This window comes from Notamacropus eugenii, chromosome 5 (genome assembly GCF_028372415.1).
Source record: "Notamacropus eugenii isolate mMacEug1 chromosome 5, mMacEug1.pri_v2, whole genome shotgun sequence".
In the NCBI taxonomy this organism is placed as follows: domain Eukaryota; kingdom Metazoa; phylum Chordata; class Mammalia; order Diprotodontia; family Macropodidae; genus Notamacropus; species Notamacropus eugenii.
The window spans coordinates 233,097,271-233,121,938 of NC_092876.1; the positions used below are offsets into that span (position 1 = coordinate 233,097,271).

Genomic DNA, 24,668 nt, shown 5'->3' on the forward strand with positions numbered 1-24,668 from the left:
AACATGATTTTCCTCTTTTCTGCTAGATCTATATTTTGAAAGCTTTTCGTTCCATTTACTCTGGTGCGTGTGAATATTTGAGCAAGTGCTATCTATTAAGAACATCGTTCTTAAATCTTTTAGGTCAATGTTCAAACTAGAAGATTGTAGACAACAGTTCAATTTATGATAATGCTCCAATTCCAGTATAATTTACTAATTTTCTAGGCATTTTAAGGTTATCTGTGTAGTATAGGGAATTGTTATCTGTCAGTCCATGGAAGCACAGCTAGCTTCTGATGTATAATTATACCCATCAGGTTTTCAATACGTGCTAAAATTTTAAAGCCTGATGGAATGTGTTACAGTTTCTACCATTTCCTTACATACTCTGAATTGACTATTAAGTCTTTCAGTTGTTTTTTAAGAATAACCCTTCTGTAATTTCTGGTAGCAAAGACCTACTCTTGAAATGTCATCATAAACCCCATCTCCACAAACAAGTCTCCATAACTCAAACATCTGTTCAACGCTCTGAGTCCATGTGGATGGTGGCCAGGGCAGACTTTTGATTCCACCCTGGGATCTTAGACATTTCAGAGGTTCCATCTGGAAATTAAATACCTCCAGTTACACTTGAGAAATTCAATGTCATATACCTGTTATCAGCCTTTACTAGTGCTTGGTGAAATGACATCTGCTTTTGGAAAAGTATTTCTGTAAGTCTGTTCATCACATGCTCTGAGAATATATATCTTCCTTTCCTTTGGTAAGAAAGTGATCATTTTTCACCCTGCTTTCGGGTGATATGCCCTAGATTCTGTTAATATTATGCAGGTCCCTGTTAGGATGCTTTCAAAACTGTTATGGTCCTTTTTACTATTCCAAAAGTTTAGTCACATTAAGACTAGTATTGTGCAGGTGTTCATTGTTTTACATATGTTCTTCCCACTGAACTTTGACTTCAGGATGCCAGTAAGTCTCTTAACACATTCAGACACAGCTGTCTTTATGTAGCATCCTCAATGTATCTTATTGTCATCTTTGTCTATTGCTTCAATTTGACTTTTGTCTTCAAGCTCAATACCTTCAGTCTCTTATCTTTTCCTTTGTGTAAGTTAAAAATTTCCAAATAACAGTCTGGCATCACTGGTGAAAGATTCCATAAGGTGAAGGAGTATTTAATTGTGTGTGAGAGTGTGAGTGTGTGAGTGTGTGTGTGTGTGTGTGTGTGTGTGTGTGTGTAAGGGGGCAGTAAAGCCATATATGGTTTGATCTTCATCCATGGCCATCTCTAGTCATCCTGATCTATAGCTTGCCACTGGACACAGATGGCTCTGGAGGAGAAAGTGACACTTTGCACAACCTCCCTCAAATCCAATTCACATGCAAGTCATGACAGCACCTTCCTGAGATCAAGTTCCTCTTCAAGAACAAACGACAAACACAACAACAGCTTGACATTACTCATGGACATCAAATGATTATTATTATCTAAGCAACCAGAAAATTCTGCTTTTATGAGAAGAGTGAAATGTTAAACAAGATGATATAAAGGAGTTAACTAAATACCAAAAACTGGCAGGCAACTCCAGATAATAATGACAGATTTGTATATGCAGCTGGTTGATTCATTCTCCTACTTTACAGTCACATCAAATAGGTACAATGCAGATTCTGCTCAATTTTTTATATTTTCTACATCTATAATATCATAAAATGACAAGACTTAGGCACTGCACAATCCTGACATACCTTCAAAACCGTCAAAGAAAGATTATATCTACTGGATGCTGGGAGGGCAGAGGAAATCAGGACATATTATATTTGCTTTTTTTTTAATAAGCAGTTGCAACAGCTGTTGTAGATGACAGCTCTCCCTGTCACAAGGCATCTCTTGGTAGCAGCAACCTGGTTGTTTATTATAGTCTGTGTTAGTAGTTTTTCATACTTAAGACAGCTTGCCTACTAGAGAATATATAAGTTGCTGCTACACTGGAGTTTACCTGGTCTGGTGGTAAGAATCAGTTCTGGCTTTTTTTCTCCCCTTCCATCTCTCCTTCCTTCCCTCCTCCCCTCCACTCCTCTGCTCTCCTTTCTCCTCTTCCTTCCCTTCCCCCCTCTCCTGTTCTATCCCCATCCTTTCCTTTTTCCTTTCTCCTTCCTCCCTTCCCCACCTGATGGCGATGATTGATGATGCTGCGGTGGAGATGGCCAAGGAGGCAAAAGAGCCTGCCAAGATGGACTTCACAGGCTGGGTCAGGACATGTTCTCCAAAATGGCCACGTACCCAATAGGTGCACTGACAGCCACCAGTGAAGACTATAAACTTCTGTAAAATATTAACAAACAGACCAGCCTGAAGTATCTAGAAATGAAAGATATTACAGTAAACATAAGTAGAAATCTGAAGGCCTTAAACCAGATACATGCAGAACTTCGGCCTTATCTGGACCACATCACTTTCATTAAGGGGCAAAGAGCAGCTCTTGAGCGGCAGCCTAAGAGGTGGATGCATATTCAAAGAAACTGGAAGCAAAGTGCAAGAAGTTAGAAATGTGATGAAAGACTTCTTTGGCACAAAGACTTTAGCTACAAGACTGCTTCATAAGAGATGAGGTAAGTGGGATGAATCTGATTACTATACTTCATTTCTCCAAAGGAAGTGGTGCCAATGATCCAAGGACAGTTTCAGTCCCCACCTGTGGCTGGATGTGTAACTTTGGTCACCCCTTGATGTTTTCCTAAACTATACCCCCCCACCTCCCAGAACTTCATCTTATTGGTGCTTCACTGTGTGCCCTGGACCAAGGCAAAGAAATCAGGATCAACCCTGTCTAGAGCAGACACAGATGAGAAGATCTTGTCTCCCCGTCTCCTCCCTCCTCCCTCTTCCCTAGGGCTGCACCTTGAACCCTGCTCTGAATGTGCCTTCCACCCCCTTCATAACTGGTTCTTGAACTTCAATAATAAATGCCGAGTTATGACAAAAAAAAAATCAGTTCTGGTCATATATTCTATGTTTATTTCTAGCCAAGTCGGCCTCCTTGCTGCTTCCTGTACATGAAATTCCATCTTCATGGTTACACAAACTATCCCCCCATGTCTGGAAATCACTATATCCTCACTTCCCACTCAGAGAACCCGTACTGTATGTTAATGCTCAGCTCAAGTGCAACTTCTTACAGGAAGCCTACCCTAACTCCACCCCTACTGCCATACAACTGCCCTCCACATGAAAATTATATTCAATTTTCCATGTAAATGTTGTTTCCCTCAACAGGCTCCTTGAAGGTAGAGACTTTTTCACTTTTGTCTTTTTTCACTGAGAACTTACACAGTGCCTGGGTGTTTAATAAATACTTGATGAATTGAACCAAATTGATTCCCATGGCAATGATTCTTTTTGCTATTTCCAACAGAAGTGTGTTTCCCTTCCCTGGAAAGTGTCCCACTTCTAGACTTACTCGTGGACATACTGATGTTCTGTTGCTACCATTTGCTCCTTGCTTGTTGTCGTCAACAGAATAGCAGTGAGTGCTGAGGGACAGGTCACCCTGTGCTCTATTATCTATTGCTCCACTACATTCATTAAATTTCCATAATCATTTCAAGAGAATGTAAGCTCCCTGATGACAGGGACTGTTTTTGATTTATCCTTATATCTCACAGTAACTGGTGCATAGTAGGCACTAAAATGCTTGCTGAATTTAACCGATTTCTTTTCATGGTAATAGTCTACTCTGTGACTAGATATAAACAAATAACAGGTATAATTATGCTTTACTTCACTTTATCTTCTAGTTGGATATAGACTAATGATTATAAGTCTCTTCAGAATGCAGTGGGGCTCTTGCCAGCTATATGAATAATATATTTGCTAATTATGTGTTTTGCCAGTGCTCATCAGAACCTCTTTGACCTTTCCTCCCATCTATCTGTGAAGCTGATGGTCCCAAAATCTTCTCCAAACTTCCTTTTCCCTCATCAAAGTTCTACCCTGAAGTCCACATGGGTTCCTCTTCATCATTCTTTGTGCATCCTCCTTCCTCTTATCTTTGCTAGGTCTTACCGTTCACCCTCACCCCACATACTTCTTCCCAATACTGACATATTAGTTGGAAAATAAACTGAATTCACATGCGTGGAAAGCAACTGCATTTAACCCTATACCACACTAAGCACATGGAGTACTCTAACAATAGCTGGCATAATCTCAATTTTAAATATGTTTAATTCTAAATATTATTTTATTTTATTCTAATTCTTTGAAGCCAGAGTTCCAAAAAAAGTCTTTAAAGCTTAATACATCTATGAAAAGTTCCATTTAGACAAAAGTTGTGTGGCCACATTCTAACATCCCTGGGGCTGAGCAAGGTGTTTTGTGCACAGTTTGATTCAACAAACATTTATTAAGTGTTTCTTATGTAGCAAGCGCTCTACTAGACCATTTGGTTGCATCTTTTGCAAGAAACTCACAAACATGACAGTGAGACAATAGAGAAGCAAGGATGACAATACAGAACATAAAGCAGATAAAGAAGAGATCCATACAAAGTACTTTTTGAAAATTTGAGGAGGGGGAGAAAGATCACCTTCAGCTGGAAGGAGAGGGAGGGTCAGGAAAGTCTCATAGAAATTTGTTGTTCAGTCATGTCCAACTCTTTAAGACTCCATTTGGTGTTCTCTCGGCAAAGATACTGGAGTGGTTTGCCATTTCCTTCTCCAGCTCATTTTACATTTGAGAAACTGAGGCAAACAGGGTTAAGTGACTTGCCCAGGATCATACAACTAATAAGTATCTGAGGCTGGATTGGATCTCTGGGTTTCCGAACTCTAGACACAATATCACCTAGCTGTCCATTCTCATGCAAGAGGGAGCACCTAAACTGAGCTAAGAAGAACTTCAACAAATAGAAAAGTAGAGCAAGTACTTCCAGGCATAGAGAGATGGACTTTAGGACTCCATGGAACTAGAGAGAACAGAACGAGTCTAGACCTGTCAATCTAGTTTGGCTGAAATATGACATAAAAAAAGGGGAACATTATGAAATGACGCTGGAAAAGTAGGTGAATCAGAATGTGGAAGGCCTTAAAGGCCTAGCTATTTTATACTACAGATGTTAGAGAGATAAGTAGCTAGGTGGTGTAGTGCATAGAATGCTGGGCCTGGAGTCAGGAAGACTCATCTTAAGTTCAAACTTGACCTCAGCCACTTACTAGTTATGTGACTCTAAGCAAGTCATTTAACCCTGTTTGCCTCAGTTTCCTCTTCTGTAAAATAAGCTGGAGATATAAATGGCAAAACACTCCAGTATCTGCCAAGAAAACTCCAAATCAGGTCACGAAGGCCTGGACATGATTGAAAACAATCCAATAACTAATAAGGAGCCATTAAGGATGTTTGAGTTAAGAAAATAATGATAAAGAGACCTATACATTTTAAAGATTATTTTGGCTGAATGTGAAGGATGGAATAGAGAGGAGAGAGAGATTAAAAGTAAGTTCTTATTTATTTGTTAATTGAACTGCAACTTTTAGTTAATTAGAACACTTCATTTTCCAACTATTCACCATAAAAAAAAGTATACTGTAAATCATACTTAAGTTGATAAGAAGTATTGTCATGACACAGGCAAGGTATACTTTCATTTCCAGAACGGGTTTGGCTTTACTTTCAGCCCACATGCAGCAGAAATTTAATTGGAACAGTACACAGTATAGGTTCCCTCTAGATAATCCTGCATTTTGATGTTTTGGAAAGGCTAAAAAACACTGTTGGATGCATGGCTTGAAGGAGGAGATAAGAGAAGATGCCCCCAATCCAATCCTTTGCCAAAAGGTGAGCTCCAAAGGGGTCATACATTGCACATATAAGCAGGCTTTTTCAATGTACTTTACTGATTATGCTAATTTTTTTCTTCTTGTTTTTGTCTTTAAAAATACTGTTGTATAGGATGACTCTGCAAATGGAAGAGAAGGATGCTAGAGGAAATTATGGTAATATTAAAAAAAAGAGTAATAAAAACTTATTTTTAAAAAAGCAAAAAAAAAAAAACTCTGCTCCACTTGGTGCTTACATTAGTTAGCATTTGTTTATTTTAATAAGTAGATACAAACTACAGATATCTAGTGTAAACTACCTGAACCAAAGAACACCGTCCTTCCCATACTCTCTACTAAGCTTAAAAACAGATTCTTGTCTAGATTCATTCTTCAACAAACGTCAAGGAGAGGTCTGACAGCTATATCAGGTGACTAGTAAATTAAACATCAGTGCCATACAATATTCAAGTCAGACAGAAGGGAGTTTACTGGTTTCAAGAGATGACCAGGTTTCAAGAATCCTAAGTCCTCTAAAGTTCCTATAATTTGATTAACATTTGGCCTGAAGATTCTGTAGTGCTATAAGATCATTAAGTAAGTTCTAAATGAAAGGAAGATCTCTTATAATTTGCGATGTGACTGCAGGTAAGCCTTTGTCTCACTATGCCCATCAGCAAAAATAGAACAATAAATCTCAAAATACAGTGTGATTAATTAGGAGTTGCTGCATCCACCTGGGTTTACCTATAGCAGGAATCCAGACAACTAATACATTTGTTGTGGTTGTTGTTCAGTCATATCTGACTCTTTATGCCCTCATTTGGGATTTTCTTGGCAAAGAAACTGGAGTGGTTTGCCCCTTCTCCAGCTCATTTTACAAGATGAGGAACTGAGACAAACAGGGTTAAGTGACTTGCCCAAGGTCACACAGCTAGTAAGTCTGTGACTCCAGGCCCAGTGGTCTATTCATTCTACCACCTACCTGCTCCTCTAATACATTTAGTCAACTTCAGTTAAATCAACTATTTATCCTTTTCATAGTTAACTTTTTCATTTATTTGGATCTCTAATAAATAGGAGCTGTTAGGTGGCAAAATGGATAGAGTACAAACTTGGAATCAGTAAGACTTGAGTTCAAATCCTACCTTAGGCACTTTACTACCTGTCTGTCCCTAGGCAAGTAATAACCTTCATCTACCTCAGTTTCCTCATGTGTAAAAATGAGGACAATAATAACACCTCACAGGGATCAAAAGAGTTAACATATAGAAAGCACCCTGCAAAACCTCAAAGTACACTGGTTAGTCATACGGTTGCATCTGACTCTTCATGACCCCATGGACCATAGCACACTAGGCCCCTTTATCCTCCATCTCCCAAAGTTTGTCCCATTTGTTTCCAAGACACTATCTATCCATCTCATCCTCTGCTTCTCCTTTTCCTTTTGTCTTCACTCTTTCCCAACATCAGAGGTTTTCCAGTGAGTCCTATTTTCTCATAATGTGTCCAAAGTAGTTAAGTTTAGGCTTCAGTATTTGACCTTCCAGTGAATAGCCTGAATTAATTTCCTTAAGGTCTGACTTATTTGATCTCTTTGCTGTTCAACAGATTCTCTAAAGTCTTCTCCAGCACCACATTTTGAAAGCATAGATTCTGTAGCATTCAGCTTTCCTTATAAGCAGTCCCACTTTCATAAGCATTCATTGCTACATGAAAAAGCATAGCTCTGACTATACAGACTTTTGTCAGCAAGGTGTTATTTCTGCTTTTTAGTATGCTGTTGAAATTTGCCATAGCTTTCTTTCCAAGAAACAACTGTCTTTTAACTTCATGGCTACAGTTGCCATCTGCAGTGATCTTTAAGGCCCAAAATATAAAATCTGACACTACTTCCATTTCTTCTCCCTCTATTTGCCAGGAAGTGATGGGATCAGTTGCCAAGATCTTAGTTTTTTTTTATGTTAAACTTTAAATAATCTTTTATATTCTTCTCTTTTACCCTCATCAAGAGACTTCTTAATTCCTTTTCACTTTTTGTCATCAGAGGATTATCATCTGCATAGCTGAGATTGTTGATATTTCTCTCAGCAACCTTAATTCTGGCTTTCGATTGATTCACCCAGCCTGTCATTCCACATGATGTATACTCTGAATTTAAGTTAAAAAAATAAGGTAACAGTATATAGCCTTGTCATACTCCTTTCCCAATCTTAAACCAATCAGCTGGTTCTGTTGCTTCTTGGCTGGCTTACTTATCTCCTGACACAAGTAAAATGATCTGGTTCTTCCATCTTTTTGAAGACTTGTCCCATTCTGTTGTGATTCACAGAGCCAAAGGCTTTAGTGTAAACAACAAAGCAAAAATAGATGTTTTTTGAGAACTCCTTTGCTATCTTCATAATCCAGTGAATGGACACAGCACAAACTTGGAATCAGCAATTTGGTCTCTAGTTCCTTCGCCTCTTTCAAAGTCAGCCTATTCTTCTGATAATTCTCAGTTCACATATTGCTGAAGCCTAGCTTGCAGAATCTTAAGCCTAGCATGCTAGTGTGTGAAATGAGCACAACTGTTTGGTAATTTGAACATTCCTTGGCATTGCCCTTCTTTAGGGCTGGGAAATAAATTGATCTTTTCCAATTCGGTGGTTACCACTAATTTTTCCAAATTTGCTGGCCTACTGACTGCAGTATTTTAAGTACTATGAAAATGTATTTATTATTATTATCCAAAATGCATTCCCTTAGTTACAAGCACCCCATCTACTAATGACCCATATGGATGAATGGCTATGTTCTGCTGTGATGATACAGTGGCAAGAATGCTGGAATTGAAGTAAGGGACAAGGGCATCCACATTGGGAGAACATGATGGTGAAGGTTAGAAAATGTATCCCCAGAAAACCTAACTGGAGCTTCAAAAGAAAGTTTCACATAGAAACATGAGGCAGCTAGATTCCATAGTATTAGTTCAAAAATATCACTGAGTAAGTAGGCTTTTGGGATCTGACCACCTTGTCAGAATAATTTTTATACAAAAACAGTTCAAATTTTAAACAACTGACTGACAAATGAACTTTTGTAACAGCCACCATCATTAATTTGAAATTGTCTGTAATTAACAGTAGGTGAAGAAGACCCAGGAGTCAGAAAGACCCAGGTGGAAATTCTACCTCAATCACTTCGTAATTCTACGACCCTGGGAAAGTCATTCAGATCATTCTCTCAGCCTCAGTTTCTTCATCTATAAGGTGGAGGATAATAAGGCATCAACCTCACTGGGTGGTTGTGGGGATCAAATGAGATAATATATAAAAAGTGCTTAGCAAACCATAAAATACTATCTAAGTAGCAGCTAACTGGTACAGTGGATAAAGCGCTAGACCTGCAACTAGAAAGACCTGAGTTCAAATCAGAACTTACACATCTACTAGCTGTGTGATCTTGGCAAATTAAAATAAAACCAAGTGATAATCTTCTACCTGCCTCAGTTTCCTCACCTACCTCTCAGGATTGCTGTGAGGATCAAATGAGATATTTCTATTGCACTTTGCAAATCTTGAAGCATCGTAACAGTACTCATCAACTATTAATTTTACTACAAATGTTAGCTATTATTATTACAAATGCTAGTTATTATTAGTATCATTAGCATTATTAATTTTATACAGGGCTCTTCTCCTCTAAAATTCAATTATATTTTAGTTTGCAGAAAGTTAAAATAGAATTATCTAATTTTTTTTCTGGTCACTATTCCTATTTTAGGTTAGTTTCTGAACCAGACTGTAAAATCTTTAAGGGCAAGGATCATGTCTTATTCTTCTCTTGTACCCCTTAGTGCATGTCAGCTTAGAGTTGAGCACAAACTCAGTTGTGAACTGTTTCCTTGGCAAAAATACTGGAGTGGTTTGCCATTTCCTTCTCCAGCTCATTTTACAGATGAGGAATTGAGGTAAACAGGGTTAAGTGACTTGCCCAGGGTCACACAGCTAGTAAGTGTCTGAGGTCACATTTGAACTCAGGTATTCCTGACTTCAGGCCTGGTGCTATGCTGTATTGCACTATCATCTAGACGCCCAACTATGTGTACATTATAGACATGTAGTAAATATTTGTTGATCAATTATACACTGAATTCCAACCTTCACAAAACTAAAATTCAAGGAAAAGAAGCTGGCCAAAAGACATATGTAAAATTTAGTTATAAGAGAATAAAAACAGATTATCCTAGGTCCTCCCATGTAATCAAGGGCCCTGCAGAATGAGTGTGCAATTTCACTTCTACCACTATCAAATGCAATTCAGTCTTGTTTTAATTTGCATTTCTCATTATTTATTTGAAACATTCATGTAGTTTTTCATAGCTTACATTTCTTCTCTTGAAAACTATATGCTTATATCGGAAATGGCTTTGGGTCTTGTATATTTGAATATAATCCCTTGGCTATGCGACCTTTATAAAAGATAACTGATGTGAAATGTGAAGATATTTTTTCCCAACTGATAGCTTCTTTTTTCATTCTAGCCTTACTGATTTTGCTTATGCAAAAACATAATTTTATGCAATTAAAATCATCTATTTCATATTTTATGATCAACCCTATCCCCCAACACTGATCTGAATGGCACCTCCTTCATCTAATGATACCTCTATTTTTTTATAATATTATCTTTTACATTAAATAAGAATGTACACTGTTTGCCCCTTGGGAGCTTCTCTCTGGTGTACAGCATCAGACAAAACCCAATTTCTACCAGTTTTCCAGTTTCCTAGCAGGTCTTCTCAACAGGGAGTCTTTGACCTGGTAGTTTGTGTTCCTGGCTTTACAGAACATGAGGTTACTATGTTTGGCTGCTTCTTGACCCTGCTTACCTCTTTGTTCCAATGATCAACTTTTCTATTTTTTTTTAACCAGTACCAAATAGTTTCATGACTGCTGTTTTATAATATGTGAGGTCTGGTAATACTAGACTTTCCATCATTCCTATAACTAAAAAAAATATATTTCCCCTGAGAATCTTGATCTTTTTTTTCTCCTCTGATGTGTCTTATGATTATTTCTCTAGTTCTACAAAGGAGCCTCTTGGGAGTCTGACTGGTATGGTACTAAATCTTTTCATATTAATTTTTCTAAAACAATGCATTCACAAAATCATTCCTTAGCCCTGTAAAATGTCCATGGATTTCTACTGCCTACCAGATAAAGTCCAAGCAACCTGCTAGGTTGGTATTTAAGGTCCCTCATAATCAGTGTCCATACAAGGTTCTTCTTGATCTACCTTTCCGAGCTTTGTATGAACAACTCCACGAGATGAACTTTCTGCTCCAGCCAGGTTGGTCTATTCCACTATCTGCCCCCAAAGAACAAACCATGTATATTTCTGATTCTAATGCCAACCTCACATCCCTCTTCCTTTGTGGAGTCTTATCCTGCTGCTTCCACCTACACTGATATCTGCCTTCTCTCAGCCTGATTGGGCTCTTATACACTGCCTTATACTTGAGTTATTTTTTTACGTATGTGTCTCTTTCAATGTCTTACTGGCAGTGACCATGTCTTATTTATCTTCCTATCTGCCACTGCATATAAACACAGTGCCTTCTATGTTCTAGATGCTAAATATTTAGTTGAGTTAATTTATATAAGAAATATTCTACTACATAATTCTTGCACATAACCTCTTTACTTGGTATATGATTTCTTTTTCTTCTCTCTCTCACCTCCACTTTAGACCAGGGAAAAAAACTGACATTTGATCTTTATTTAGATTCCGGAATGGCCTCCTAACACAAGTGGTAGATTAATATTTAAAACTGGCACACACACAAAGGAAAACTATACTGTAGCAGCCAAGCAGGCCTCCACTAGCCTCCCTCTACAATGCTGTCACATAATGTACTTTCTTAACACCAGGGCAGTCATGGAATGATGAATCATCATTAGAAGTCACTGCGTAAGTTGCTTAAGTGGAACAAAGCTTTGGGCTGTGCCTCCAAACTGTTCCAAATTAGCCATACTTTTCTATCAGTCTCCAATAAGGATGCTAAGTGATTATTTAATAGTATTAGTAATAGGCTTCAAAGCTTGTTTTCCAATACAGGGGTATCTACCAGGCACTCAGAAGGAAGAAAAAAGTCTTCCTTAGGGTACTGGAAAATAAGTAACCGGATAGTTTTCTTTTTTTTCTTTTTAAATAAGGTGCAGATTTCAAGCTACTTGACTGTAATGTAAGCAATTCTTCACCGCACATAATGTCAGATTTGGTTGATTTGTGGGTAGTTTCACTGACATTACTCCCCCTCTTTTATTTTTGTTCTTTATTATAAGGGATGGATCACTGGATGGGAGAGGGGGAGGGATTAAATGGGAAAAGAAGGTGAAGTAATGACAACACTTATCAATATGAAATTTTTTAATTAAAAAAAATCCAAGAAAAAAATTAGATAAATATAGGGCAATGACCTTGTTTAATTTTATATATGCATATATATATATATATATTTAAAACTGTACAAGAAAGTTCACAGTTTCACATGCAATTCTCTTTTCTGTTTCTTTGTATATTAAAACATGCATTTGTTGGTGATTAAGCTTATAATAAAAATGAACTTTTTGAAAAAAACTTTAAAAGGGTAAGCCGCTGTTACTGAATTAAGGAAAAATACCGGCTGGATTGTGCTTCACTAAAAGTATGAAGGAAATGGTTTAGGAAAGGGGAGAGGAGAGCTAAATCAGTAAATAAAGAAATAGCACCCTCATGTCTAAAAGATAAATGAAAGAGAAAGCCAGACCTTGTAGATAAAATCCTGGACTGGGAGTCAACCACGCATACATTGCATGAACACAACCTTAGGAACTGAGCATAAAATAACTGTTTGCAGATTAACTTCAAATCTGCTCTTGAAACAGAAGAAGATGGGCAAACGATGATAACATTAACAACAAAAACAATTGCTAACACATATAGACCTTGCTACGTGCCAGGTACTGCTCTAACAAGCACTTTACAACGATGATCCCATTTGATTTTCAGCACGACCTGGGGAGCAGGTGCTAATATTATCCCCATTTTACAGTTGAGGAAATTGAGGCAGAGGTGAAGCAACTTCCCCAGAGTCCCATAGCAGTAAATGTCTAGGGCTGGATTAGAATCAGGTCTGTCTACAGGTCAGGCACCTTTCCCGCTGGCTTTCTAGCTTCCTCTACACCTTAAATACCTCGATGTTTTAAGTAGAGGCTACATTAGTAGTACCAGCCAAAACTAATTATTTACATTCAAACACTGACTTCTAATCTGACCTCCTGAACTTCCAAATACTTACTAGATGACACTTACAATGTTCTTGTGCCAATTTAAACTCAACAGACTTTAAACCAAATGTCTCTAAAAAACTGATTCTGCTTCCTGAATTCAATCCAGATTAAAACTGATTGTATTGTTAATGCATTTTTAATGGAATTAACATGTGCGTTCATCCTTGGTTGCCAAAGAAGACCAAATGGAATTAACATATTTTTAATGGAATGGGAAGATCTTTCCCATCTATTAATAGGCCTCTGTGTCCTGCTTCAGTCATATGAAAGCCCAAGTCACCTGAGTTTGGGTCACATGAAGCCTGTGGTGGGAGGAGCTTGATGTATGGGTGGAACAAAAAGGGGTGGAGCAGGAGGAGGTGGGGCTAGAGCAGAGAGGAAATTGATCAGACTAGTCAGAGCTGGCAAAGAGCAGGCAGCAGCTAGCATGAGTGAGAGAGCTTGTCTGTGATTCTGTGTAAGGGAGCTGGGTTTGTGAGAAGCCTAGCACGGGGAAGGCTTGGGGCTGGTGGTGCCCCTGCCGTGTTATTGTTTATGGATTTCTTTGTTGCTATGACAGATTCAGCTTCCTGGTGTTTGAAAAAATGTTTTGGTTCTGTCTTCCATGCGGAGGTCTGTTATATTTTGAGATTCATAACTGTGCTGGCATATTCATAATGGTTCTGTGAATATCACATTGGCCCTACACTGATATTCATAGAGGGATAGGGACTGGTCCTGTAATTTCACTGGCATGGGTAGGAAACTCCCTAGAGGAGGAATCTCCCTCTGCCAATATTTATATTTCTATTACATTTTAAAATGTGCAAAGATCTTGACCTACATTATTTCCCTTTAGTTTCAAACAACTCTGAGAACTAGTTAGTGGAGGTCTGATGAAACTGAGGGTCTCATCCACCCTGCACACCAGGACCAGACTTATTTTCCTAAAATACTGTTTCCATCATGTCATTCTCCTGTTCATAAACCTTCAATAACTTCAATAACTCAAGCATCTTAGCCTGGTACACAAGGTTGGCCTTTTCTCTTTCCATTCCCCGTATAGATGTTCTAATGCAGTCACAATGACTCACACACTGATCTTCCCACACACCTCAGGTTTCCTCATTCCTGTGCTTTAGTTCACCCCATTTCTCCTTTTTGGAACATGTCCTTCCCTTTCCCTTATCCTCACCTATCCAAATCTTCCCACAGATGGAAGTTCTCTTCCTCCTTTGGGGAAATAGAAAGGTGCAGTAGAAGTCACACTGCCTTTGGATTAAGAGGACATAAGTTCAAATCCAGCCTCTATTACTATATGGGGACCTTATAAGGACTTATAAAGACTTATTAGGACTACTATAAGGAGACCTTGGCCTGTTAGAGTCTCAGTTTCCTCACCTGAAAAGTGAGGCAAAGTTGACCTAGATGGCCTCTGAGATCCCTTCCAGAGATATATATGTCATCCTTTGAATTTACTGCATTTATTGTTACTTTCAACATTTAGTATTTCCTGCTTTGTATTGCTAAGACATCTATTTTAGATGTATGCAATAGGTTCTGAATTAAATCATAAGTCTCCTAGGGGCAAAAACAGTATCTTATTTTTTTGTCTCACTTACAGTACCTAATAAATATTTTGTACAAAGTAGGGGTTCAGTTGATATTCACGTGTATAGGGAAAAGGGGATAAGGAGGAGTTAACACTGGGGCTCCCTAACTGGGATGGAGGCTAATGGTCCACTAGGTAGATAAGCAAAAGAACATGAGTATAGGAGCTAACAAGACAGGAATATTAGGATCCTCATACCCCCTAAAGCTGTTAAGGACACTTGAAAAATTCCACTCTCCTAATCTTGCCTACAAGGGAATACAAAGGGCAGAATCCATGAAAACTAACCTTGCCTTTATATCCATAATAACAACATATACACATAATAGACATAGCACATAACAATATGTAATACCTAATAATAACATGTATGCTTACTATGTGCAAAGCATTGTACTAGGCACTTTACAATTATATCATCTGATTCTTATAACAACCCTGGAGGTAGGTACTATTTTTATTCCCATTTTATAGATCAGGAAACTGAAGCAAACAGAGATGAAGTGATTTGCCCAACATAATACATTCATTGAAGACTTCTGGCCACTGTCTCTAATAATGTTATTTGGTCAGTCATTTCCCTGGCATTGGCTACCATCACATGAAAACAAAGAGACTACAATTAATTTTGAAAACCACCAATAACATCAAACTTAAATAACCACTCACCACATGTTGTGTTCATAAACTTTGGCTGGGTCTGCTAAAATCCGTGATCCAAGAGGCACAGTGGGCTGATCACCACTTTGAAACCTTAGCAGCATCTTTCTTTTCCTTAGATGGGAAGCCAAAAGTCTCTGAATTGCATTCATTTTAATTGGACACCTGGAAGGTACAGATGATTCATTATTTGATATTTGTTAAATGCTGCTTAGAGAAGGCAATAACAACAGTGCCTGGGTTAATATACATAATAAATACATTACATGTAATATATATTACATAACAAATATATTATAAACATAATGATAAATATAAATATATGATAAATTATATTTAAATATAGAATAAAAGAGGAGAAATATACAAGGTAGATACTGAAAAAGTACTTCAGGGGATGAAGAAAAGCATGAATTGTTTCTCTCCTTCACAGTCTCTCAAGTTGAAATAGGGAGCAGGAAGATAGGGAGGGCATGATATTGGCTCATACCCTTTACTAGGCTGGGATGGCTATTTATTTTATTAAAATAAAGAACATGACCAAGGAGTGTAAACTCAGCATTTAGATTTCACTCATTAAAAATATTTCAAGTGAGCTTTTAGACATATGTAAACTTTGTTATAAAAATTTCAGGCAAATATATCTTTTTTTTTTATGGTTTGCTCTGTACTTTATTTTTTTAAATTAAATTATTTTATTTGTTTTCAGTGTTTGACAATCACTTCCATATATCTTAGATTTTTTTGCACTCTCTCCCCCTCATTCCTCCCTCCCTCCCCACTCACTCCCTGAGATGGTGTACAATCTTATATAGGTTCTACACATACATTCCTATTAAATGCATGTTACATAGAAGATTTAAAATAAATGGGAGAAATCATAAAACAAAACAAAACATAATACAAAAGAAAATGGTCTGTTTCTATCTGCGATCCAATTCCACAGTTCTTTCTCTGGATGTGGAAGGTGCTTTGCCTCAAGAGTCCACTGGAAATTTTTTAAGTCCATGCATTTCAATGAAGTACTAAGTCTACCAGAAAACATCCTTGCATGCTGTGGTTGTTGCTGTGTACAAGGTTCTCCTGGTTCTGCTCCTTTCACTCAGCATCAGTTCACAGTAAGTCTTTCCAGGCTTCTCTGAAATCTTCCTGTTCATCATTTTTCATAGCACAATAAAGTTCTATTACATTCATATACCACAACTTGTTCAGTTGTTCCCCAATTGATGGACATCCCCTTGATTTTTGGCCACCACAAAGAGAGCTGCTATAAATATTTTTGTATATGTGATCTCTTTTCCATTTCTATGATCTCTTGGGGATAGTCCCAGAAGCGATATTGCTAGGTCAAAGGGTATGCACATTTTTGTAGCCCTTTGGGCATAGTTCCAAATTGCTGTCCAGAATGGTTGGATCAGCTCACAATTCTACCAAGAATGAATTAGTGTTCCAACTCCCTCACATCTTCTCCAACATTTATCATCTTCCTGTTTTGTCATGTTACCCAATCTGATAGGTGTGATGTGGTACCTCAGAGGTGTTTTGATTTCAGGCAAATATATTTCTGAGAAATATTTCCTCTGCATCCAGGCTGAAAAACTAAATATAGTCATAGTAAATTGGAAAGCCAATCTGTTTGGTTTCATTCCCCAGGCTGAGCTGAATGATGAAGACAATGTAGTCCAATAGAACAAATGCTGTATATTAAGACAGAATAGTATGAGTTTTTACTTTTAGCTATCTTCTGCTCAGTTTTTTTCACTATGTAGACCAGTTATTAATAAACACAGGCTGTTCCATGACTACAACCTATGTCCTTAATCCTGGCCAAATATCTCACAGATGCAAGCAAAGGGGAACCTAGTGAGATCAATACCCATCCCTGGAAAAACAATTTTGAGTACAGTGGGTCCACAGCACCATCTTAATTTCATATTGGCAAGCATCTCTCTGAAATTAAAATATACAGATCTGAAAGGCTGCTCTGAAGAACTCACTAGTTTCAGCAGAAATCCACCTCTGCTGAACATTTCACACCAATCACTCATTCACTGCAGAATCCGTACCTAATGCTATAAGCTGTCAACAAGAAATGGAGATGCTAAAAGGTATGTATACAAAATTTATACCAGACTATTCTAGAGCCTGATTGGCACTAAAATAACATTTACTAGGTACATTTCTCCACCTTAATAAAAATCAATGTGCTTAACGAGTAAAAATACTACATTGAATAAGAAAATCCCTAAAACATTTAAAAGTGCTTCTAAACATATAATTCTAGTCTCTGATCTTTTTTTTTTTTTTAATAATACACTGTGGTTACAAAAAAAAAAGTTATGGCTTCATTCAAATGTGACCAACAATGGTAAGAAATGAAGCATTCAGTAGCTAATGAAGATGATTCTGCTTTTGGTTTTTCTCATTCTACTTAATACAAACTCTTCTTGCGAAGGAAAGGAAACGGAAAGCTCCCCCTACTTAATTCATACAAAACTTGTAGTTGTAGCATTTGTGGCCTTACCACGAATCTGGCACCTTTACCCTGATGTGTCTTTGTTCTTTCTCTCCTTCCACAGCTCACATATGTAGCATGGCATGTTCCATAGGTCAAATTCCTACCTGCACAATTATTTTTATGGGCTCTCTATATCAAAACCTCCTGCATGCTGAATAGAACAAATGGAACACACCTAGAAAAAGGCAAACTACCTTAATACGTGCACAGAGGCAAACCGTTTCAATCCAGGATGGTCAAATTAAAGAGAAATTTCAATCCTTAAAGCAGCTATATACCCTCAGGTACACTCATATTCATATACATGGGGAGAGGCAGAAAGAGAGAAAAGGGTGGGAAACAGACAAAGACACAGAGGAAACATATGCACGTACTTTCTCTCTTATTGTGTTACCTTTCCACTATAAAAGACCTATATCCTTTGCAGCAGAGAATTGGGGAAAGAAGGAGCTAGAACCAGTCTAGCCATTATGTACTTTAAGAACATGTCCAGAGGAGTCACTTCTTTGCTAGATTACTCCTCTCCATGCCCCATCACCTTAAATTTAGAAGAAGAAAAAGTCTTAACCAGTACCCAGCTGGAAAGAAACTTTTTTCTACTTAATTCATGCAAAGACTTGTAGCTGTAGCATTTGTAGCCTGTACCATGAATCTGGCACTCACCACATGCTTTCTCCCTACTGTTCAATTATCTTTTTATGGGTATGGTTTATGTCAACTAGGCAGCAAGCTGTTTGGAAGCGGTGATATCCAGTCCACAGCACTTCTGTCAGCAGAAAGCAATCAAAAATAACCAACAGCTCAGAAAGAGTTGATATTTTGGTGTGAATTTCCCCATGAAGGGGCTTCCACAAAGGCTACCAAGAGATACGTAACTTTTTTTAGGTTGGCTCTCTAACCATTCTCCTCCAGTGGAGTGAACAGTGAGTGGGGTAGTGAAACAGATTAAAAATGTATTACCCAAAACAACAGAACATTAGAGCTGGAAAGGATCTTGGAAATCATCTAGACCAACCACTCTCATTTTACAGTTAAGGAAAGTAAGATTCAGAGAAGTTAAAGGATTTGTTCAAGGTCGCATGGCTAATAGGTGGCAGAGCCTAGACTTGGACTCACATCCACCCACATCTCTTGACTTGTGAACATCCATTTTACATGGCCCTCACACCAATCTTAAGCCCCACATTCCATTTGACTTTGGGGCGAGGCTGAAGTGGGGACAACAGTTAGTTAATAAACATTTATTAAGAGCCTACTGTGTGTTGGGCATTGTATAAAGTGCTGAAGATATAAAGGTAAAAGACAGTCCCTGATCTTAAGGAGCCTAGAGTCTAATGGGAAAATGCTTGGAGTCAGGAGATAGAGCATCTCATGTGAGGAACAGCCAGAAGGCCAGTGTCCCTGGATGGCAGAGTATGTGGAGGGGTGTGAAGTGTAAGAAGACTAGAAATGGAAGGCAGGAAGATTATAAAGGGCTTTGAATGCCAAAAATTTTACTTGATCCTAGAAGTGATAGGCAGTCATTGGGATTTACTGGGTGGGAAGGGGAAGGATAACATGGTCAGACCCGCACTTTAGGAAGATCAATTTGGCAGCTAAGTGAGGGATGGACTGGAGTGGGGAGAGACTTGTGGGAGGCAGAACAACCAGGTAACTGTGAACAAATTTTAGTAGATAAAGTATATCTTTGGCATTCGCCCACCCTAACCCTAGATCCTTATCCCACCCATACAACTGCTTCAACATCCCAGGATTCCCCAACTGGTGAACAAAGGTTTTATTAAAATTAGTAATTAACTATATTAGAGTAGTATACTCTTTATGATATAAGAAAACTTTAATCTTGTTTGCAGGTCTTTCCCAATTCACTGGCAGACAAGGCCACTTGTTTCATGTTTTTCAGAAATATATTTCTCAGTATAAACTGGGGTTAGAAAGTAATGGTCATTAGAGGGACAGAAAGTAAGCTTCATTTTAGGGGCAGATTAAAGAAGGAAGGCAGTTATACCTTTTAATTGCCAGGGTTGATTTCTATGTTACCCAAAGTCAGAGAAGAGTGAGAAGAGACATCTAGGGACTTAGAAATCTTGGGACACTCCTACAGAAGCACAGGATGCCCCATACAGGGTTTTAAGTTGTTTGTGTTTCTGCTTCTCTGCTTGGTAGGTTGTACATGGCTTGGCTCAAACTGAGCTACCACATTCCTGTTTGCTGTCCTGTTGCAAAACACCTATGTTGACTTCCAGCAGTCAAAAGCCTGGCCACATTTGCTTTAATTTACATTCTGTGCATTCTGGCAGCATTATTTCTCTTTACCTACAAGTGAACAGCCTCATTTCACCATCCTACAATGGCCCTCTCTTTAAAAGTCCTGCCAAGGTCAAAATAAAATAGTAAAAAACATCACTTTCACACCACTTCCCTCAACAATATCTCTTTACTAGTGACCCAGGTGTGGGGATAAGTATACCTCAAACACATCACCAAGGAAACCAAATCTACTATGAATCTCACCAGCCACAAATATCAATAATGCAACAGTGTCCTCATCAATAAAATTAAGATTCTGTTGTAACACACAGGGTGTACTGCATATTTCATATGCAGAGGGATTAACTAGCTTGCCCTCTGGCCGCTTACCTCTTTGAGAATACACAAGAGTGAGGACAATCCTATGAAAGCCTGTGCATTGGAAATGGGTTAAAGAGGGATAATATGGAGTGAAGCCAAGATGGCAGAAAAAAAGTCAGGGACTGTCTTGAACTCTCCCCCAAACACCTCCAAGCAATTTTAAATAATGCCCCCAAACAAATTCTGAAGCGGCAGAACCCACCAAAGGAAAAAAAAAAGGGAGACACGATCTTAAAAGAAATTACAAGGAAAACTGCCCTGACATTCTAAAACCAGAGGGGAAGACAGAAATTGAAAGAATTCACCAATCACTACTGAAAGGGATATCAAAATGAAAACTCCCCGGGGGAGGAGCCAAGATGGCGGAGTAGAAAGATACACTTATGATAGCTCCTAACCCACAGCCCATAAAATACCTGTAAAGAAGAACTCCCAGCAAATTCAGGAGCAGCAGAGGCCACGGAGCGAAGGAGATTTCTGTTCCAGAGAGCCCTGAAGAACCAACGCAAGGGGTCCAAACCAGACCTTGAGCAGATCCCAGCACTGCCTTGGCCGGGGCACAGATCTGAGCAGGCTTCAGGGATGGAATCTCCAGCAGCCACGCAGGTCCCTCCACCCACAGGCGCTAAAGGTCAGTGAGAGAGTCTTTTTGGCTCACCGAGAGGGAAGTGGGGTGTCCCCCATAACTCAAGCCCCCTCGGGAGGCAGCAGTGGAGGCAGCAGCAGACAAGGGCTCCCAAAGCAGGCAGGAGCAAGGATCCATTGTTGAAGGTCTCCACATAAACCCCCTGAGGGAAATGAGCCCTGTGACAGCCCTGCCCCCACCTGAGCACCTGAACTTAATCTCACACTGAATAGCAGCCCTGCCCCCACCCAAAGCCCTGAGGCTGGGAAGCAGCATTTGAATCTCAGACCCTAAGCACTGGCTGGGTGGATCTGGAGGCGAGGTGGGTGTGGAGAGGAAACTCAGAAGTCAAGTCACTGGCTGGGAAAATGCCCAGAAAAGGGAAAAAAAAATAAGACCATAGAAGGCTACTTTCTTGGTGAACAGATATCCCCTCCCTTCCTTTTGGATGAGGAAGAACAATGTTTACCATCAGGGAAAGACATAGAAATCAAGGCTTCTGTATCCCAGACATCCAAAGTAAATATTCAATGGTTTCAAGCCATGGAAGAGCTCAAAAAGGATTTTGAAAATCAAGTTAGAGAGGTGGAGGAAAAACTGGGAAGAGAAATGAGAGAGATGCAAGAGAAGCATGAAAAGCAGGTCAACACCTTGCTAAAGGAGACCCAAAAAAATGCTGAAGAAAATAACACCTTGAAAAATAGGCTAACTCAATTGGCAAAAGAGGTTCAAAAAGCCAATGAGGAGAAGAATGCTTTCAAAAGCAGAATTAGCCAAATGGAAAAGGAGGTTCAAAAGCTCACTGAAGAAAATAGTTCTTTCAAAATTAGAATGGAACAGATGGAGGCTAATGACTTTATGAGAAACCAAGAAATCACAAAACAAAACCAAAAGAATGAAAAAATGGAATAAAATGTGAAATATCTCATTGGAAAAACAACTGACCTGGAAAATAGATCCAGGAGAGACAATTTAAAAATTATGGGACTACCTGAAAGCCATGATCAAAAAAAGAGCCTAGACATCATCTTTCATGAAATTATCAAGGAAAACTGCCCTAATATTCTAGAACCAGAGGGCAAAATAAGTAATCAAGCAATCCACAGATCACTGCCTGAAAGAGATCCAAAAAGAGAAACTCGTAGGAACATTGTGGCCAAATTCCAGAGTTCCCAGGTCAAGGAGAAAATATTGCAAGCAGCTAGAAAGAAACAATTCAAGTATTGTGGAAATACAATCAGGATAACACAAGATCTAGCAACTTCTACATTAAGGGATAGAAGGGCGTGGAATATCATATTCCAGAAGTCAAAGGAACTAGGACTAAAACCAAGAATCACCTACCCAGCAAAACTGAGTATAATACTTCAGGGGAAAAATTGGTCTTTCAATGAAATAGAGGACTTTCAAGCATTCTTGATGAAAAGACCAGAGCTGAAAAGAAAATTTAACTTTCAAACACAAGAATGAAGGGAAGTATGAAAAGGTAAACAGCAAAGAGAAGTCATAAGGGACTTACTAAAGTTGAACTGTTTACATTCCTACATGGAAAGAAAATATTTGTAACTCTTGAAACTTTTCAATATCTGGGTAGTGGGTGGGATTACACACACACACACACACACACACACACACACACAGCACAGAGTGAATTGAATAGGATGGGATCATATCTTAAAAAAATGAAATTAAGCAGTGAGAGAGAAATATGTTGGGAGGAGAAAGGGAGAAATGGAATGGGGCAAATTATCTCTCATAAAAGCGGCAAGCAAAAGACTTTTTAGTGGAGGGAAAAAGAGGGGAGGTGAGAGAAAAACATGAAGTTTACTCTCATCACATTCCGCTAAAGGAAGGAATAAAATGCACACTCATTTTGGTATGAAAACCTATCTTACAATACAGGAAAGTAGGGGAGAAGGGGATAAGCAGGGTGGGGGGGATGATGGGAGGGCAATGGGAGGAGGGAGCAATTTGAAGTCAACACTCTTGGGGAGGGACAGAATCAAAAGAGAGAATAGAAGCAATGGGGGGCAGGATAGGATGGAGGGAAATATAGTTAGTCTTACACAACATGACTATTATGGAAGTCATTTGCAAAACTACACAGATATGGCCTATATTGAATTGCTTGCCTTCCAAAGGGAATGGGTGGGGAGGGAGGGATGAAGAGCAGTTGGAACTCAAAGTTTTAGGAACAACTGTCGAGTACTGTTTTTGCTACTAGGAAATAAGAAATACAGGTAAAGGGGTATAGAAAGTTATCTGGCCCTACAGGACAAAAGAGAAGATGGGGACAAGGGAAGGGAGGGATGATAGAAGAGAGGGTAAATTAGTGATAGGGGCAATTAGAATGCTCAGTGTTTTGGGGTGGGGGAGGGGACAAATGGGGAGAAAATTTGGAACCCAAAATTTTGTGAAAATGAATGTTAAAAGTAAATAAATAAATTTGAAAGCAAAATGAAAACTCCCAAGAATATTATAGCTAAATTCCAGAGCTCCTAGGTCAAGCAGAAAATATTGCAAGCAGTCAAAAAGAAACAATTCAGCTCTCATGGAGCCACAGTAAGGATAACACAAGATTTAGCAGTTTATACATTAAAGAATCAGAAGGTTTGTAATATGTAATACTCCAGAGGGCAAAAGAGTTAGGATTGCAACTACCCAACAAAACTGAGTATAATCCTTCAGAGGGAAAATGGATATTCAATGAAATAGAGGACTTTCAAGCAATCCTGATGAAAAGACTAGAGCTGAATAGAAAATCTTACTTTCAAATATAAGACTCAAGAGAAGAATAAAAAAGGTAAAGAGAAAAGAGAAATCCTACATAGGAAAATGATACTTATAACTCCAAAAACTTTCTAATTATTAGGGCAGTTGGAAAGAGACATAGACATAGACAGAGGGAATGAGTGTTAGCTGAATATGATGGAATGGCTGTCAAAAAAAAAATAAAGGATAAGAAAGAAAAATGCACTGGGAGAAGGGGAAGGGGAAAAAAGGAATGGGGTAAATTATTTGACATAAGAATCTGTAAAGAGCTTTCACAGTGGAGGAAAAGATGGAAGAAATGGAGAGGAACATGTGAATCTTACTCTCATTGGAATTGGCTCAAAGAGGGAATATCATACAGTTGGGTGCAAAAATCTATCTCACCACACAGAAAAGTAGGAGGGAAGGGGTAGAAGGAGGGCTGATAGAAAAGAGGACAAATTAGGGGAGATAAAAGTCAGAAACAAAACACTTGATAATGGACAGAGAGGGACAGGATGGAGGGAAATACATAGGTAGTCATCATAACTGTGAAAAAAATTTTACAGCAAGTTTTAAGACCTCATTTCTCAAATATATAGAGAACTGAGTCAAATTTATAGAAATAAGAGCCATTCCTCAATTGATACACGATCAAAGAATATGAACAGGCAGTTTTCAGATGAAGTAATCAAAGCTATCAATAGTCATATAAAAATGTCCTAAATCACTATTGATTAGAGAAATGTAAATTAAAACAACTCTGAGCTACTA

General features: G+C 38.5%; 1 protein-coding gene across 3 annotated transcripts in view; it reads right to left on the reverse strand.

Moving 5' to 3' along the window:
* METTL8 (methyltransferase 8, tRNA N3-cytidine) overlaps positions 1–24,668 on the reverse strand; it is a 130,352-nt gene that overhangs the window by 67,352 nt on the left and 38,332 nt on the right. For 2 of the 3 annotated variants that reach the window (XM_072612300.1, XM_072612301.1), the window contains exon 2: positions 15,379–15,534. In XM_072612300.1, coding sequence (XP_072468401.1) covers positions 15,379–15,521 — 143 coding nt within the window. In that variant the 5' untranslated portion in view covers positions 15,522–15,534. Of the gene's footprint in view, positions 1–2,156; positions 2,306–15,378; positions 15,535–24,668 lie in introns of those variants that run through there. The other variant, XM_072612302.1, reaches the window with a different exon arrangement.